The 19736-nt window shown below is 36.9% G+C and overlaps 1 protein-coding gene across 4 annotated transcripts in view; it reads right to left on the bottom strand.

Moving 5' to 3' along the window:
• Positions 1–792: 792 nt before the first annotated feature.
• Positions 793–19736, bottom strand: part of LOC120540295 (targeting protein for Xklp2-A-like) — a 32568-nt gene continuing 13624 nt past the window's right edge. For all 4 annotated transcript variants that reach the window (XM_039770944.1, XM_039770936.1, XM_039770952.1 and 1 more), the window contains 9 exons: positions 6241–6374; positions 5098–5225; positions 4614–4782; positions 4364–4496; positions 3734–3815; positions 3453–3623; positions 1922–2033; positions 1514–1680; positions 793–1028 (listed from right to left, as the gene is read on the bottom strand). In XM_039770944.1, the coding sequence (XP_039626878.1) occupies positions 918–1028; positions 1514–1680; positions 1922–2033; positions 3453–3623; positions 3734–3815; positions 4364–4496; positions 4614–4782; positions 5098–5225; positions 6241–6374 (1207 nt within the window). In that variant the 3' untranslated portion in view covers positions 793–917. The remainder of the gene's footprint in view (positions 1029–1513; positions 1681–1921; positions 2034–3452; positions 3624–3733; positions 3816–4363; positions 4497–4613; positions 4783–5097; positions 5226–6240; positions 6375–19736) is intronic.

Genomic DNA, 19736 nt, shown 5'->3' with positions numbered 1-19736 from the left:
TATTCATTCACGTTTCTACAAGGGAGTCAGAATGGATCCCAAGAAGTCTTACTGCTACAACATGCAAAATAAACTAGAAAAGTACCTCTATGAAAATAGCACACGAAAACTCAGCATGGTTTTCCAAGTGTAAGATCCTGCCAAACTAATTTGTTTATTTTTGAGAAGAGTATTGGAATAGTTGTCAAAAGCAAAGCACACATTTTACTTAAGACTTTCAATAAGACTTTAAGTCTTGTGCTGAAGATTAAATTTTAAAATTTTGGAAACAGAGGTAATCTACAAAACTGGAACTCAACTTGGGTAATCAACAAGAGACAGAGTACAGATAAGAGGAGAATGTTCCTGTTATGATGTGGTGGCAATCAACGGAGTCCTTCTGGGTCTTTCATTAGATTATTAAGTTTTATAATTTATATTAATGACAGATTCCAGTGCATTTAGAAATTCACAGATCATACTAAAAATTTGAGACAGCAGATACTGAGGAGGCAGTGAAAAAGTTCTAACTGCTCTAAAAGTAATAAAGTTAAAAAGCTACCGTGTGAAGAGGCTGTTTGTTAAATATCAGAACTTTTGTTAAAGGTAGGCTTAACTTGAAATAACACTACTGCATTAAAAAGGTATAGGAAGTGAAAGCAGCAACACATGAAAGAAACTATTCAAAGGATTACACACATGCTCAGTATTCAGTAGTCTGACTTAGGTAAACATAACTTTATTTTCAGTATTAAATGCAAAAGTCTTCCATTTTTTAAGAAAGTATGTTTTTATTTATATTAAACAATACTGAAAAATGTCTAAACTACATGCAACAAACACTCAAATTCCATACATAAAGGATAAGTTATGAAACTGCACAAAAAAAAATCTAATAAAACAAAAGATCATTCTAAAAGTGGCACAAAATGATACATTTATATGCGGAACCCTTTGTAAAACTTGGGTGAAATGGGAACTGTTGAGGCTTGGGTGCTGTGCTTCATGTCAACCTTCTTAAATTTTGGAATTGGCTCAGCTTTGTGTACCTGTTATTAAAAGGCGGAAAATAAATTAATCCAACAGAAAACCTTGCATATTACTACAGAGTCTGGTGAGTGTTTCAAATGGGATGCAACTAACAGGAGCATAAATGTATTACAATTAATTCATTCCCTATTGACAAATTAATTATTGAGTACATGCTTTTTAAATCGAGGACATTATAGGAGACATAACCTTGAAAGAAAAGTATTTTCTCCAAAATGTAATCCACTTTGCTCACAATAATTACTGTCTATAATACTATTACTTATAAACACATTTCGGTAATCTTGGGAAAACACACCTTATGAAAACATCTATGCACAAGTTACACACTGAATGTTTTAGCACCAAAGCTGAGGAAATAGCCCTTCAAAAGGAAGTTACATGAATTTCTAATTTCTAATCAATTAATATTTCTACAATCTTGTGTGCCTCTTATGGGGGTAAAAATTACCTTTAAATTTATTTGCTCTGAACAGAACTTTACCTGCTCTTGGTGGAGCCTTGCAATCTCTTCCTTTTCTCGCTCTTCTTGCTCCCGTCTCCAATCTTGAGCATTTCTTGCACATACAGCCTCCTTCTCTGACAAAGCCCTCAGAAACTCCATTTGTTCTTTTGAGCGATTTTCAGTTAAGAGCTCAAAGCCTCTGGAAGCTACAGAATTACAAATGGTCCCCATGTTTAAAGATAAAACAGAAAAAAGTTGTGGTGCAAAAAAGAAAATCACAAGACACAGGTTATTTAAGAGATCAGCAAGCATGTTTACTAGTTTTTGTAAAAAGTGGTTTATATGTGAATGTTGCAAACTTCAATTGAATTTGGGTCAAATTCTGCCACCACTACTTAAAAAGGATTTATAAAAAGGAACAAAGTTCCTTTAGTACAAGTTTAGTACCTTCTAGTACTCTGCTTTCCTCCTTTGGGATAGAGGTCTCCTGATGAGTGACTGTATTGGGATGAGCCTTGAAGATTACAGGTTCCACTTGCTGTTTTTGCTCTTCTTTTAACTGTAAGTAATGACATAATTTAGTTTAATAAAGTCAGTCTGCTCAGTGTTGAGATTTTCAAGAGTTCTTAATTTCTAAAACCTCAGAACTTCCACAAACCAAATGCACAATGCAACTTTAACACATTACAATAAATCAAATTATGCAAGCTGCAAATCTTAAATTGTATTCTCTCTATTTTTCCACAAAAGAATGAAGATGCATTACTGGAAATAACTTGCATTAGAAAATTGATACCAAAACAGTAGATTTGCATAGTCAAGCAAATATAGAGTATGGCAGGTAAACCAGCGGTGGTGCCAAATTAAGCCCAGTTTGTGCGCCAATACAAGAAATTCTGTGAAGACATCATTAAATCTAGAAGACCAAGAAACTTCCGAAACACCTAAGAAACTTCAGCCTTTGTCCACATGCTCACACATATTTATAAAATAGGTCACCAGTATTGGCTTAAAAGACAAACTTAATCCAATTTCATGTCACTAGAACAGGACAATTTCAGTACAGATATCGTTACCTGTTAACTAAAAAAAAAAAAAAGATTCAATTAATAGTAGGCACAAGGCTTTTACAGAGTTGGTTATGCATGAGCCAAAAGTGTTTACTATTAAAATAAACCATAGGTGGTACCTTTCATTAAGAAAATGTCAGTGATTCTAATTAAGTATAATTTTAGATATATTTGATGAAAATACAAGGCTAGCATGCTTAGTGAGTGTACAAGTTAAAAAAAAAAAAAATCAACAAATTTGGCTCTTAATCTAACAAAACTATTGTTTACTAAGTAGTCTGGGCACTTTTTAAAAAAATTTCCAGGCTAATTCAAACAGACACTCCTTGTGTCATTGTGGGTAAAGCAAAATGAAAGTCCAAAATCAAAGCAGTTTCACCATTTCTGCAAAAAACATGCAGTAACTTGTGCCCTGGAATTGTAGAGTTCTGAAATCACTTGCACTACTGAATATTTTAAATTTTCTTTCACCAGTAGGTAAAAGGTGTGTTACCCACTGGATGGAAAACAGAAAAATGAGACCGAATGCAACAGTTTGTAACTAAAAAAAGTTTTGATGCAGCATAAAAACAAAACTTAATAGATGCTAGACTAAATTTTTAGGTAAACATCTAAGATATGACATCAAAACAAAATGGCATCCGTTATGTTATCAAATTTACAACAAAGCATTACAAACAATAAATGTATTTGTCGCAATGCTAGTTCAACTCTGAAACTACTACTAATGGAAAATACAAAATTAGCTGCACTATTATTAGTACAGTACTGACAATATAGTAAAAACACACAAAAAGAGTTTACTTCTCCCTCATCCAATAACTTTCTATATATAACTAACTATCTCAAAAGATTAAAAGCCATACAGCTAAAACGAAAAAGGAGTTTAAATTAAGACATTTTCTCACCTCATCCTTGTGTAGTTCTTCTAGGTGCTTCTCTTTAAGGGTTTTATTTTCCTTCTCTCTTGACTTAAAAGAGAAGGGACATACTTCTACTTGTTTATTTTCTAAGGGTTTGGGCTTGAAAGGAACTCCAAAACGAGGTACAGGATTTGCTTTCACTAGTGCTGGCTTTTCCTATAAATGAAAAACAGCAAAGCAGACTTTATATAAATCTACTTAGAAATGGCCAACAATCCCAATAAACATTTGGTACTGAACCAAAAAAAGGCAAATTTCATACACACATGCTGTGTTGGTTTAGGTGCAGGCTTCTTTGGGAGTAATCCACCTTCTAGGATTTTCTGACCACGTGCTTTACATTTAAACCTACAAAAGTAAAATGTCAAAATACAGATCTCTCTCTCTCCAGATACTCCCTCCAATCTCATTGCATTGTCTCAAACATGCTTAACATAATTAAAACTACTGCAGTATAGTTTGCTGCTGTGCGTTATAATATCTCAGCATAAAAAACAAAGTTAAGCAAAGACAAAGATTTCATTTGGGTGTGTTCTATAATGACCTACATAGTTTAACCGCTCAAATAGACACCAGAGCTGCTAATTCTATGTGGAATATACATTCAGCTCAGAATATACTTCAAAAGGGGTTAAAATTCCAGTGGTCAGAGGTAGATTTCAGCATGAAGAAATCCAAAAATAAGTCATTCATGATCCTCACAAATTAACCATTCATAAAATGTACTAAGTTTTAAATCTGTTAACCTGGTGTGTGTGGGTACTTGGCTGGTTCATATATATTCAACTACAATCTGATAAATTAAACAGAATGGAAATGCATAAGACTACTTCAATTTCTGAAGTAAATACACACAGATAAAAGCACACAAAGGTAAGCAGGACTATTAAACATACTGCTTAATTTTTTCCAGCGTATTGGCCTCTGCAGTGCTTTTGCAAGTGACTGGACGATTGCACCTTACGGCAAGCAGGTTAGGTATTTTGGGGTTAGTCATCATTAATTTTGTTGTCCTTACAGGAGATGGACCTAAGTAAGGAAAAAATATTAATTCTATGAACCAAGGTTTAAAAAAAAAAAAAAAAAAATACAATGTTAGTCTGAACACTTTTGGCCTTAAAAGGTGTTTCGTTTTACTCCCCTTACCTCCTTCATTTTTATTTTTACTCTTCACATGGAATTGCATTGATGTTCTGTTTTGGAAGGCTTTGATCTGTTGAGCCATGGCAACAAATTCATGGTCCTCTAGTCTCCTCTTGTTCGAGCAAGAAAGATTAAATGGTTTTGGAACAGTGCAGCTTTTTCCTATTCGTGCCTGTTAAAGAATGTCAAACTAAAATAAACCAAACTAAGAGCAAACAGTTTTGTCACATCCACATGAGAACCTGAGATACTGATCATTTTCATAGTATAAGCTCAAAGCACTGCAACACATTCAAACAAATCATACACAAGATACTTTGCACAACCAGCTATAAACAATACATACACACAACCTTCTCCAAAAGTTTTTAGAACTGTAAGGAATTTTTTAAAAAGTTAAGTGAACAGGTTCTAAAGGAATAGAGGATTTTCATCAAGAAACATGAAATTACAGCAAATACATAAATGTAATTTCTTAAAAACATACAGGTAAAGGAGGATGCTTGTGGAGCTCTGCTGTGAAATCTACTTTGTATGCAGTTTTTGATTGAGTTTCATTTTGCTTTATTCGAGCATCTGGGTAAAAATGAAAGTCCACTGGCTTATATGGAACACCTGTAACATGAAGAAAAAAAAATTAAAAAAAAAAAGGTCTTGATAAAATTATTCCAGCTTCATGTTTATCCTCCAATAAGCTTCAAGCAATAGTTAAAGGATAAAGTCATTAAGAAATCAATACAATAAATTATAAATCAGAAGTTTTTAAAACCATGTAAAGACAACTTAAGAGGAAACCTTGAAGGCTCTTTTCTAACGATCTGTCACCTCAAGCAATGATCCAATGTACACAAACAAAATAAATTAAATATGGAATTTAAAGTCCAATATATTAGCCACTAGATTCCACTGCCTGCCTGCCTTAAAAAATACTTTAACTCACAAAAAAAATAGGTGGAGGATACGAAAATCATTTTTTCAATTTTTCTTTTTGCTTTTGTGTTGACAGAGCTGTAGCCATTCCCAGTAGTAACAGGCCAAGGGCAGGGACAGTCCATAGACTATGTTATTACAACATAAATCAATTTCATGCAAAAACCAGTCACTCGCACTACACTTATACAGCAAACATTTACATTTGAAGGCAAAAATTTACATTGTGGATAGTTATTCTGAAACATAGCCAGCATTTAAAACTGGTTAGGTACCACCTAGAATACTAAGCAAATTTGTCTTCATTAGTTATCACAAGCTCAAAAATGTTTCACACAGTTCCTTCTGGTAGCTGACATTATCCTTGCGGCTTAAAAGTATAAAAGTAAGCCCACATGCAATTATAGAATTCTCTTTAAAGACAACTATCAAAGTGACAAGCAATATAAGCATTTTGATCTGGGAATAATATCCTTATTCCTATATTAAATTTTTTAACTTGCAACAGCAACATTATCATGCACTTGTGATAATAACACATCCCACACTAATCTACCAGCACACCAAAAGTAATTCTTGCTCTTAAAAATGATACACATTTTCAACAATCACAAGAAACACAAGGCTTTAAACTATTAAGCCTGCTAACACCAATTACACTCAAAACACCCAAGCTAACATTACATATGACCTAACATACCTGTCCCAGCTAAAGCTGCTTTTAAGCTTTTGTCGTTTTTTTTTTGCAGCTCTGCCCCTTTCTTCTGAAGCTGCTGCATTTTCTCCAGTTCTTGCTCCTCTGTGCTTTTCACCTCAGAGGAGGATATGTTCCTTCTAGAAGGAAAAATAAAGCACAAAAGGCATTAAATTTAGCAGCAAACAGCCCAATACTGGAGAATCACTCTGTTAAACAGCTCTGAAGTTATTCATAATCAGCAGGAAATCAAACTGAGTGGAACAAGGGCTCAGCTAGGTCATCTCTGTATTGAACATAAGAGAGCTTTTGCCAACATCTAAAAAGGTTGATCTCTCAGTGTGGAAGGATGTAAATTTAGATCAAGTTCTGGAACTGCCACTAGTTTGATGCCTGTACTCACTGTTCTGGTGCAGAAGAAAAAACATTTTTATTGTATGAAAATGTGTTATATAAATAAATTTTGTTGTTGACCAGAAAAGAGCAGAAGGGTTGCATGCCATATAAGCTATGTTGCTGGAACATTAACAACCTGAACATGAGAAAGGTTTGTGTGGAAGGACACAAGATGAGGAATAAAACAATTGTATTGGGTATCTCCACAGCATAAATCGGTATTGGGAGTTTCATTGAAAGGAATGTGATGTTTGTAGAGTTACATATTAAATAAATTCTTGATTCGATTGTCAGGTTGGGTTGTGCTTGTACAAAAACAGGTTGTAATCTCAAAACAAAAACGCTTTCAACATCAATGACTACTATGGTCAGTTTAGCCGGGGATCATTGCAGTTTTGATGTTGTTCCATCTATAGGAGCAGATAGAAAAGGCATAAGGACCAGCAGGCAAAGTGAGAAAAAAGATACCTTTGTTACAAGTCCAAAAATGCCAAAGTACATCAATGAATAGCCATATAAAAATCAAATGGAATATTTAAACCTGTTCATACTGGGGGTCAGAACCTAAACAAATCTTTATCCTTACATAAACATCTGAGGTAAGATTTTATGTGAACATTCAAAAACACAAAAAACTGAATTAAACCATTAACCTTTCAAGCTACTCAAGTATTAACCTCTGAACACAAAAAATAGAACATTTTAAAGTCACCTTTATCATTACTTTACCAGATAAATGCGTATTAATGCAATTACAATGACAAACACACTTCTTTAACATTGTATGTTGTGCAGTATAGATGTTTCGGTAAGCTTACGTTATAGGTAATTGATTCATTATCCATTAACTTGAAGCTTATAAAGTGTACAAAGCTGTTTCTCCAGCAACCTCCTACCAACTGAGGGCATGATGCAGTTTTAAAAACCTTTACTAGCTTTAACCTGCCAAACAGACATTTTTATTTAAACAAAAAGCACAAGCACCATTAAATTTAAAATACACAATTTTCATATACTCAAGTACCTTTGGGGTGGTGGACTAGGCAACTATGGCTGGGCGTTTAGGAGAATTCAATGGTGTATGCAAAGAATTGGTCAAATAACATTCTCTTTTACTGGCAGACCATAAACACACACACAGGAGAAGTGTACAATTAGAAAGGTCTGCCAATAAGCAAGGTATAAGAACTACAAACAGTATTTGTGAACTCATTATTGATCACAACAAGAAGCATACAAAGGTAATCAAAGCAGTTAATAGAATGACAAGCACAAACCCAAGAACTCCTCATGAATGGTATTGGTGCATTACAATACAGCAGTAGTGCTAAACTTCTAGTGCAAACACGGCTACTCTAGAACTTCAGTGTTAAATGTATAACTTTTACAACTCATTAAACTTAAAACATACCCTGTTACTATGCTGTTATTGGCACTATATAAAAATCAATCCAGTGATCAGTGGTATATGATGTTTTCCATTACAACTATGGATACATTTCCCATATGCAATCTTTCGCTTGCAAATCTGAAGAAATCTAAAGAACTATAGTTTTTTTCCTCCATCATTTTTTCTCTCACACAAAGAGTCCATGGTGCATGGACAGGAAACCACCATGGATGGACTTTGTAGGACTCCAGTTTGGCTGCTGTGAGCACCTGAACTGATCAATCTAAAATGCACATCTATAGAGTCTACAGTACCTGGAGAAAATGGCACACAAAAAAAATTTGTAAATAATAAATGCACACACACACACTGCACAAGTTCTGATTTGAGCCGTTAAACTTTACCTGTAAAGCAAAAACACTAACCATCGTGCCACCAAGCCAACTCCTCCGACAGGTCACACGTAGGAAATATAGAAAAACAGTACAGATGACCCATTTGAGAGCACAAGAAAAAGAAGCTGGTTTAACAGGTTTAGGTCTGGATAAATACTCTGTATATTATAAGCAGTAATCAAATACTTTTGTCCCAATCAGAATGCTTAACTCCTCAAAATTAAATCACTACTTAAAACATGTCCTCAATATTTATAACTAATTGCTTTTCAAAACTGGCCAGTTCAACCATACTCCTACTGGTGTATAGTATATTCAAGCAGAGGAAACCAAAAACACAACACCCAGCAATTACTGCCATAATTTAACAAGCAAAATCATGGTCTGAAGAATTCTCTCGGTATTGATCCTCGGATTGATTGACCGCTGATCTAAATTGGATGATTTTTTACTACAAATGACTTGATCACAAAACATTTTTCAGCATCTGTTTCATTAAACTTTACAGTAATTTAGCTGTAGTGTTGTAATATGGAAAATACAGTGATTGTAATACAAGGATGGGTAACCTGTACAAAACACTTAGATTACTACAAGAACAATTCTGGTAAAGTCAAAAACAACAAATATTAAGGCAACTTAATGTAATATGTTATTATGTAGCACCTAAAGGCACATAAAACTACTGTCTTTACACCAATACATGGTAAATTACGCAAGATTTAAATCAGGATATATCACCTTTTCTTTGAAATAAGATGCTAAGTAGCCCATCAGATACAAGAAGGAACTTCTTAACACCATTATAAAAAACTAATCACTTTATCTCTTACTTCAACAAAACATGAAAAACCTCAAAAGCTCCATACTACAATATTGCACTAGGCATTAACATCCATTTTTTCTTCAGGAAAACTAAATCAGAATTCATATCCCACAGATGAAATTGTTAGTCAAATATGTTAAAATTCCAGCCCCTCACAAGCAGAATTTAAAAAAAGTGCTTACTTCTTTTTATAAGATCAAGATAGATTTAACAATTGCCTACGCAAATCAAACACATGCAGTTTTATGGATGGATTTCTGTACACCTGACATTACTAGAACTACATCTTGTGAATTCCAAGGTATTGTTTTAATTGGCTATAGAAATAGCCTTTGAAAGAGTTGAAGTATGTTATTTATTACATTAGTTAAAATTAGGTTTACTGTATAGCATTTAGTTTTGCATGCCTTTTGCATAACACACGTCAGAGTCAAAAGTGAGTGAATTTTGCTTTTAAACCAATCCAATGCATCACAAAGGCGACAGTGATTCTGAACTGCAAAGAGCAGTGCCGCACTCATTAACCCCTCTTGATAACTCAGTCTGACAGACGGCAAGCTTCTGACCACGAGGAACTGTCTACAGTCATTATATAAATAATGTCTTTGCATCCTATGAACAATTAAACTCTAAATTTAGTTTCCCATCAACACACTAAACTCTGCAAAACAAAACCTGCCCAATTTTCCTCACCTCCCACCTATTTCTATTCCAGAAGAGATATTGATCAGTCTTGAAGACTCATAGCATTTCGATAATATATAATACTATTTTAAAAGTAAAAAAGATTAAAAGTTTAAAAGATCCCAATGCACAGGGGGGAAAAAGGTTTACTTACTCAACATTTCAGAAAAGGAGTGGAAGCAGCCATGCACAGGATTTACTATAGCTCCATATGCGCAAAGCATTCAATTATTCAACTTAAAATCTTTCATCGGGCACATCTCTTTTGTTTAAAATTGTCCAAAATGTTTCCAGGGCAAGATCCAACCAGCGAACATTGCAATCAAGGTCCAGCTTCAATACGCCACACGTTTTGGGTGTGTACCAAATTAACATCTTTCTGGACAAAACATTTTAGATGCCTATCAGACAGCCTTGGTGTCACAATCACTCCTAATCCATAAATAGCTGTGTTTGGAGTACTCCCAAAAGGACTCAAAGTGGAGAAGGACAAACAAACTGTAATTGCCTCTACTTCACTATGTGCACGTAGACTTATTTTGTTCAAGCGGATGAATCCTAACCCACCTCTGTTTAGTCAGTGGGTGATGGATGTTACATGACATTTGAAATTGGAAAAAAATCTAATTCTCTCTAAGACAATCTAATCAAAACTTTAAAACTTGGCAGGGTCTAATCATTATCTTAGAATAAGAACGTATACTGGGGAGAAAGACTCCTTTCCCTCTATACTACTCTCAAAAGATTTACACTTGCTGTTGGCCTCTCTCTCTTTCTCATGAGTGGGGGTTGAATTGAATTTAGTTTTGTTAAGTTTGACTTGATTGCATGGAAATTTACAGGATTTAAATATATATTTTTTAAACTTTAAAAGTATAGCTCAGAGGTGGAAACCTGAGCAGGTACATGTTCTCAAACTTCCATTGGTAGGCTATGAAAAAAAATCTGAAGAGAGACAAGCAAACAGAATGCTTTTTACAAAATGTACAACAAACTTTTAGTGTTCCTCCCTGAATAGTACATACAATATAATAAAAATAAAAACAGAATCTTCAATATATTCAACATATACTCTGCATTTTAAACTACACACAAGCATTTATATAAACCAATAAAATAATAAAACCAATAAAACATTGAATGTCTCTATATGGATAGGTATATACAAAGTAGAAAAAAATAAATAGTAAATAGTGTAAAAGATCTATTTTACAGTAATCACAAAGAGTGTACAAGATATTGCACTTTTGTCCCATTGATGTCTTGGATGCACAAACCAGTGTGTTTCTTTGTGCCGGTCCCAAGCCTGGATAAATGGGGAGTGTTACATCAGGAAGGGCATCCGGCGCGAAATTTTGCCAAAACAATATGCAGACAACAATTTTGGATGATCCGCTGTCTCAGCCCCTAATAGGAGCAGCCAAAAGATGATGATGTTTTGGGCGACAGTGAAAGGCATATGATCAAAATCTTGCACTTGGAAGCAGTAAACAGTTTTTTAACAAAATGTAGTTCTCTGATAGTGCTCAGGAAGAAACCTCTCAGTAGTCTGGAAGTATGCATCTTAATAGAACTAACACGCCTTCCAGAAGCAGGTGGGTTCCTAATGATTTTTTGAACACTGGATTCTGTATATATCCTTTGATTGAAAGTAACTGGATGTTGGTAACTTTTTCAGCCATGGAGCAGTCAGTATAACATACTAAGGAGAGTGTGCATTCCACAGAGCAGTGATAAGACACAAACAGCTGCCTGGACAGACTAGCCTTCCTCAGCATTCTTAAAAGTACAGCTGCATCTGTGCCTCCTTTACCAGAGAAGTGGTGTTAATGGACCATGTGAGGTCCTGGGAAATGTGTGTAGGAAGAAATTTAAAGTTATGCACTCTCTTCACTAGGTCTCCTCTGATGTATAGCAGAGCAAATTCCTCTTCCTGCTTCCACGAGCTGATAATTAGCTCCTTTGTTTTGGAGATGCCGAATGCCAAGTTGTGATGAGGCATCATTCAGACAGTTTGCTGACCTCATCCCTATAGGCAGACTCATCACTGTTATGTATCAGTCCTACCACAGTGGTGTCATCTGCAAAATTGATTATATTTGTGCTATGTATTGTTGTGAAATTGTGGTTACAGAGGGAATAAAGAAGAGGGCTCAGCTTACAGCCCTGTGGGGCTCCATGTCCAAGTGTTAGGGTCAGGTAGTGGTGGGTTTGTGAAGAAGCCCTTGATCAATCTATGTGTATGCTGACTGACACCCAGGTTGAGCACTTTGAACACCATCCTGCTGGGGATGATCACATTAAAAGGTGGAGCTGAAGTTCACAAATAACATCCTCACATATTCCCCCTGGTGCTCCAAGTGAGGCAGTGCAGTGTGGAGAGCTGTAATAATGGCATCTTCTGTTGACTCTGTAGGTGAATTGGTGCAGATCACGGTGTAGTAACATTGCTAAAATGCAATGACATACCTTGTTATATAGGCCAACTACAGTAAGAACCTTGCGAATTATGCAATTCCCATCGCCAGCATGGTCAAGTGGTTTGAGACTGCCAAGTTTGACACATTTTCTACACTCAAGTCTCTGCTCTAATCTTTGATCTTGCCAGACAAGTCAATTTAATGTTAATGCTGAAAAACCTTTTCCACTCAATCATTACCTTGTAGCATTAGATAGATACTAATGCTGCTTTATCTGATACCCATTACCACACTTCAAAGTAGTGGCGGGTTTGAGTTGACAAATCAATTCATAGCATTTAAATTGAATTATATTTACACAATCCCTTTTAAGAAAAGTGCAACTCTGGCATTGGAAAAGTTTGTGAAATGCACTTGCTAAGACTCAATTTAATTCAAATTCTTGATCTTTAAATTTAACTGCTTTTTGACACATTAAAACCTTATCCTTTCAGTGGCTTTGAATACGAGAGTTTCTAAAAAGTCAAAGTGATAGAGATAGATAATATGATTTTATAGCAAAATACCAGCGCTTTGCAGCAGAGAAGTAGTGTGTTAAAGAAGTTATGAAAAAGGAAACATTTTAAAAATAACGTAACATGATTGTCAATATAATTGTTTTGTGACTGTTACGAGTGTTGCTGTCATCAAGTATTTGATTATTATTAGTTCTTTCAATCAGGTTCGTATTTGGAGGATGTGTTGTGTTCAAGTTATATTCCGTGTTTGTCAACTGTTGTAAAGATAACGTTCCCAGTCCTGCAAAGTCAGTTCACGTGAGCCGCTCGGAGTACATGCATCGAAGCTTCTCAACTGTGCTTGTGCTAGCTCGTGCGATCTTGCGATGTCCACGGCTTTATTTAATGTTAGCTCAGACCCGGCACTTAAGTTTCTCTTGTACTTTTGCCGAGTTTGTGCCAAACACTATTCTATCCTGGACCATCTCATCTTCATTTGCATAAGCACAGTCCTTCACCAGCAATTTTAATTCCGCTACAAAGTGATGAAAAGTCTTGTTTATACCCTGCGGCCTCTCATTAAACTTGTATCTCGCGAATATCGTATTCGTCTAAGGCATGACAAACGCCAGCGGCAGTGTGTCTATGAACCCAATTTAAAGTTAAGCTTTACACCCTGCTTTCCTATTCGTCTGCATAAGCACAGTCCTTCACCACCAATTTTAACTAAGTTACAGCAATTTTAAACTCTGTTACAGTGATCAAAAGTCTCGGTTATACCCTGCGTCTCGGTTATACCCTGCGTCTTCTCATTAAATTTGTATCTCACGAATATTGTATTCGTCGTAGGCATGACAAACCCCAGCAGCAGCCTGTCTATGAATTTTATTTAAACTTTAGGTTTACACCGTGCTTTGTTCCCGCAATAGCTGCACTTATGAATATGCTTGTATGCGTCACTCGCTTCATATTCTTTTGCTGCCTTCTCAATTGTGTAATGCGTTTTTTGAACAGGTTTCATTCATCGAAGTGATCACTACCCAAATCGGTACTCATGAATCTAAGATGTTTAACAGGCATTCCCGGTATTAAGGTGTGGATTTGCCTGCGAATATTTAGCGGCAGCGTGTCTATGAATGTAATTTTAAACTTTAAGCTTTACACCTTGCTTTCCTATTGATGTGTACAAAGGCTTGTTCAGCGTCAGAGAGTTTCCGCAGTAGCTGCACTTATGAATATGCTAAGCACAGTCCTTCACCCGCCAATATTTAACGGCAGCCGTGTCTCCCTGACCATCACATCTTTGTTTGCATAACCACAGTCCTTCACACGCGAATATTTACCTTATATGGGCAGGCGCTCAATTACGTGGGAGGCGTGATGATGCGTGATGATGACACAACTCCACCTCACACGGCAACCGAGCTGCAGGCTATGGTCGTATATATGGACGTAAATATGTTCCAGTTATGACCGTTACGCGTAGAATTTTGAAATGAAACCTGCCTAACTTTTGTAAGTAAGCTGTAAGGAATAAGCCTGCCAAATTTCAGCCTTCCACCTACACGGGAAGTTGGAGAATAAGTGATGAGTCAGTGAGTGAGGGCTTTGCCTTTTATTAGTGTACTAGCAAAATACCCGCGCTTCGCAGCGGAGAAGTAGTGTGTTAAAGTAGTAATGAAAAAGAAAAGGAAACATTTTGAAAATAATGTAATATGATTGTCAATGTAATTAATGTAATTGTTTTGTCACTGTTATGAGTGTTGCTGTCATAAACATACATACATACCATATATAGCAAAATACCCGCGCTTCTGCCTTAAAAATTTTATTAAGAAGAAAATTAAACCTTTTAAACTGAGGGAAAATATACCAATAATTATTTGTTAAGGATCTCTTTGTATGCCACGTTGTCAGGTCAGCCCTCCGGTTGTAATATGACCAAGTTGTACGCTGAGCTTACTCTTGAGCATGCAACGTACAGTTGGCCATGTGAAAAGCAATATTGTCACAAATCTCACAGCTTGGATTGCTGCTGTCATAATCGGTTTGAGTTTCATGGTTTGTTTCAATGACGTTAGTATTTGCAGGACTTGTGTTGAAGTGACATTCGGCATCTGTCAAGCGTTGTAAGCATGCAACCAGTTTCATCGATAACTTCACATCCAGCTTTTGAGAGTTTAAATATTCATAAACATCAAAGTGTCCACTACTCAAATCATCACCTGTGAATCTAAGACGTTTAAGAGGCATTGGCGGTTCTCCAAAGGTGTAAAATATATTCGTCGGTGAAGGACTGTGCTTAGCATATTCATAAGTAAGGCTGCTGCGCTACTCAGCACACCTCACATGTAAATGACTGCCTGCCCATATAAGGCCATTCTTCGCTACAGTGTGTTCATTGCTTTTCTTGCTTCGCCAAGGAAGCAGCCTTCTCACAGCTTCTGCACTGTTTTATAAACGAATAACATATAAGAAAGTCCTGTTTCCTTGCTTCGCCAACGAAGCATCCATTTTATTTAATCCACGGGTTCTCCGCTGTTTTATTGTTCATTTATTATGATTGTTATACTTATTGTGTAGGTATTTTACACTTAGTTTACTATTCAGGTACCCATTTCCTTTATTTAATCCGCGGCTTTTCTGCTGTTGTTGTATTCGTTTATTACTATTATAGTTATTTGATTCCCTATCTTTGCCTGACTGACTGCCTGCCCATATAAGGCGCTCCGCAGTTTTTTTGTGAAGCAGCCTTTACACAGCTTCTTCGCTGTGTTATTAACAAACGCCATATAAGTCCGTCCTTTCTCCTTGCTTTACGGTTCTCTACTGTTTTATTGTTCGTTTATTACGATTGTTATAGTTATTGTGCAGCTATTTTAGACTTCGTTTACTGTTCAGATACCCATTTCCTTTATTTAATCCGCTGGCTCTCTGCTATTTTTTTGTTCCTTTATTACGATTATAGTTATTTATTGATTCCCTTCTTTGGCTGACTGCCTGCCCATATAAGGCGCTCCGCTGTTTTTTTGTGAAGCAGCCTTTACACAGCTTCTCCACTGTTTTATAAACAAACGCTATATAAGGCTGTTGTTTTTCCTTGCTTCGCCAACTAAGCAGCCTTTTAATTTAATCCACGGGTTCTCCCCGGTTTTATTGTTGGGAGCTCTTCTTTTCTACATACTGCGGTCACAGTCAGTTCACGTGATTACGTGGGAGGCATGATGATGTCACACACAGCTCCGCCCCCCGGCCGCCGAGCTAACGTCCATTACAGTATATGGAGAAAAATAGGTTCCAGTTATGACCGTTACGCATAGAATTTCGAAATGAAACCTGCTTAACTTTTGTAAGTAAGCTGTAAGGAATGGGCCTGCCAAATTTCAGCCTTCTACCTACACGGGAAGGTGGAGAATTAGTGACGTTTAGAAAATTCAATATGGCGGCCGACAGTGGCGTCATATCACTGAAATAAGTACGTACATCGGTTTTGGTTAGCGCAGGGAAGCCACCTACCAAATTTCGTGAAGATGGGGTCAGCCTTCTACCTACACGGAAAGTTGAAAAATTGGTGACATTGGAAAGTTCAATATGGCAGCCGACAGTGGCGTCATACCATCGAAATAAGTAAGTACATCGGTTTCGGTTAGTGCTGGGAAGCCGCCTACCAAATTTCGTGAAGATGGGGCCATAAATAAAGTTCAACATGGCGGACGTTGTCGACCGTTACGTGTAGAATTTCGAAATGAAACCTGCTTAACTTTTGTAAGTAAGCTGTAAGGAATAAGCCTGAGAATTAGTGATGAGTCAGGGCTTTGCCTTTTTTTTTTTATATATATCTATTATTATGTATATGTTATATATATATATATATATATATATATATATATATATATATATATATATATATATATATAATACACACATACATACACACAGTGATCCCTCGCTATATCGCGCTTCAACTTTCGCGGCTTCACTCCATCGCGGATTTCAAGTGTAAGCATATCTAAATATATATCACGGATTTTTCGCTGGTTTGTGGATTTTTGCGGACAATTCGTCTTTTAATTTAAAGTACATGCTTCCTCAGTTTGTTTGCCCAGTTGATTTCATACAAGGGACGCTATTGGTGGATGGCTTAGAAGCCACCCAATCAGAGCATGTATTAGGTATTAAATAAAACTCCTCAAATGATATACGATGTGCCTCCTGAGCGGTACTTGATTGTTTGTTTTTCTCGTTCTCTCTCACTCTCTCTGACTTTCTCTGCGCCTGACGGAGGGGGTGTGAGTAGAGGGGCTGTTTGCCTAGAAGATACGAAGGCTACTCTAAAAAATGCTGAAAGACTACCTTCACATTGCTCCCTTCTTTGCAGCTGCATTATCGCGGTGCGCTTACTTAAAAGCTCAACAGCATGTATTGATGTTTTGATTGTTTGCTTTTCTGTCACGCTCTCTCTCACTGACATTCTCTGCTCCTGATGGTGCTCCTTTGAAGAGAAGATATGTTTGCATTCTTTTAATTGTGAGAAAGAACTGTCATCTCTGTCTTGTAATGGAGCACAGTTTAAACTTTTGACTAAAGGGTGTTATTTCATGTCTAGAGGGCTCTAATAATGTTACCAGTGAGGGAGAGTTTATAAGGGCTTAGAATATATAAAAATAACCATACAAACATATGGTTTGTACTTCGCGGATTTTCACAATCCCCCGCGATCGAGGAGGGATTACTGTATGTATGTATATACACACACAATATTATATATATATAAAAAAAATCCTGGTACAATGTTAGGCGATGATAAGAAAATGAAATATCGCCATAGAATATGGGTAAAACGCGCATGCACAGTGCCTTTATTTTGCATAAGCTCATGGTGGAAAAAGTATGGCGGTGACGGAGAATGAGAAGGGCGAAAGCAGATCGTTGAATGAAACAGATGAACCAGAATTGGTTTGTAAAAATGATGCAACTTCAGTGGTGTGGAACTGGTTTGGTTTTCGCCCATCAGATACCCAATAAAGCACAATTTTTTGTAGAACATGCAAGCGGGCCGTCGTGGCGAAGGTAGGAAACACCACAAACCTATTTCATCATTTGAAGCAGAAGCACTTGGAGTACAAGAAAGCTGTTAAAGCACGTGTAGAGGCGTCCGCTTCAACTAGCGCGGTGGTGAGACCAAAGAAGCTGACTCAACAAACAATCGGCATAGCTTTAAATAGCTGCATGCCTTATGACAAAAGTAGCAAACGCTGGGGGGAACTAACTAATGCAGTGACACATTGTTTAGCCAGGGATATGATGCCCATTCAGAGTGTGGAAAGAGAAGGTTTCACAAAGATGCTTAAAAAGTTCGATCCACGCTACAAGCTGCCCACCAAGAAATACTTCTCTAAAGTCGCCTTGCCTGCTTTATATGAAGAGGTCTGTACTGAGGTGTCAAATGCATTATCTTCAGTGGAGTTTTTTGCGTCCACCACGGACATGTGGTCAAGCCGAACATCAGACCCCTACATGACCCTAACAATACACTACGTGGACAAAGACTGTAAGCTACAAAACAAGTGCCTTGAAACAAGTCCCCCAGGACCATACAGGGGAAAATATAGCCAAAGGCCTAAGAGTTCCTCAGCTCGTGGAATCTTCAGGAGGAAAAACAAGTGTGTGTGACGACTGACAACAGGGCCAACGTTGTGAAAGCCGTCGCACTCAACAACTGGACCAGACTTTCATGCTTCGGACATCACCTGCACATTGCAATAGGAAAGTTAATTATAACGTCAGATTAACACTAGAATTACCAGAGTCTACGAAAAAACTCGTAGATCCGGCCCACCTTAAAACCGCTCTCACTTCTACGCCACCGTCTTTTGTTTTCTAAATGTGCCAATTAAAAAAAACAGCAAGCAGCCGTCTATTCCATCCCCCACCGTCGCAGTACGTTCATTAAGTTTTCCCAGCTCATGCCTTGTTTGATTATCTGGGAGTGACTCAACAGCTGGAGTTTTAGAGTGGAAATAATAGATTGTTATTTAGAACACATGCATTTCATGTGCGTTCCGTTTCTACAGTAATCTGTGTAAACACATTGTTAAAACAGAAACTTTTTCATATTTTAATAATAAATGTTACAAAATGTAGGCAAAACTATAGAATATATGAAGCCCGATTTCCAAAGATCAAATAAACACTTTCACAAAAGGTTCAAAAATGTTACAGTGGCTTCCGTGGCGTATCGCTAAGATTTATTTTATCAGATCGCGGCATGCATACCTTGTCTTAGAGACCCGAGTTCAATTCCCCGCTAGGAAGGAAGTGTTAATTTTTTTTTTTTTCTTTTTAACCTTCGCCGCTATAATAGGCAAAGCACTCTATTTTCTCAGGAAGCTAAGGTGAGCTGACCTCCCTCAGAAGTTGCTGGTTAATTTCTATAGATGCACTATAGAGAGCATCCTAACTAACTGCATGATGGTCTGGTACAACTACTAAACCAAAGCTGCTAAAGAAGCCCTGCAGTGGGTCGTAAAAACACCAGAAGCAACCAAAAAAATTTGCAAAAATCTCAAGTAAACTTTTTTCACGTTGTCATTATGGGGTGTTGTGTGTAGAATTCTGAGGAAAAAAATGAATTTAATCCATCCTTCTACATAAAAGCGGTCAGGATTGTCCTTCCGTCCCATGAGTGCTATGCAGGCGCGGAATTTCACACACGCCCGTCCATTTTGCAATTCACGATGGGATTTGTAGTTTCATTTTTCCAGGTAAAAGATGATTTTCTACTCCAGACTGTGCAATATCTTCTTCTTTCTTACTATATAAAAGCGGTCGGGATTGTCCTTCCGTCCCGTGAGTGGAAAGCGCAGCGGTATTCCGCTTATCACAGACTTACTA

Source organism: Polypterus senegalus, chromosome 1 (assembly GCF_016835505.1).
Source record: "Polypterus senegalus isolate Bchr_013 chromosome 1, ASM1683550v1, whole genome shotgun sequence".
Lineage (NCBI taxonomy): Eukaryota > Metazoa > Chordata > Cladistia > Polypteriformes > Polypteridae > Polypterus > Polypterus senegalus.
The sequence above is the reverse complement of the archived record's forward strand: the minus strand, read 5'-3'. Positions and strand labels throughout refer to the sequence as shown.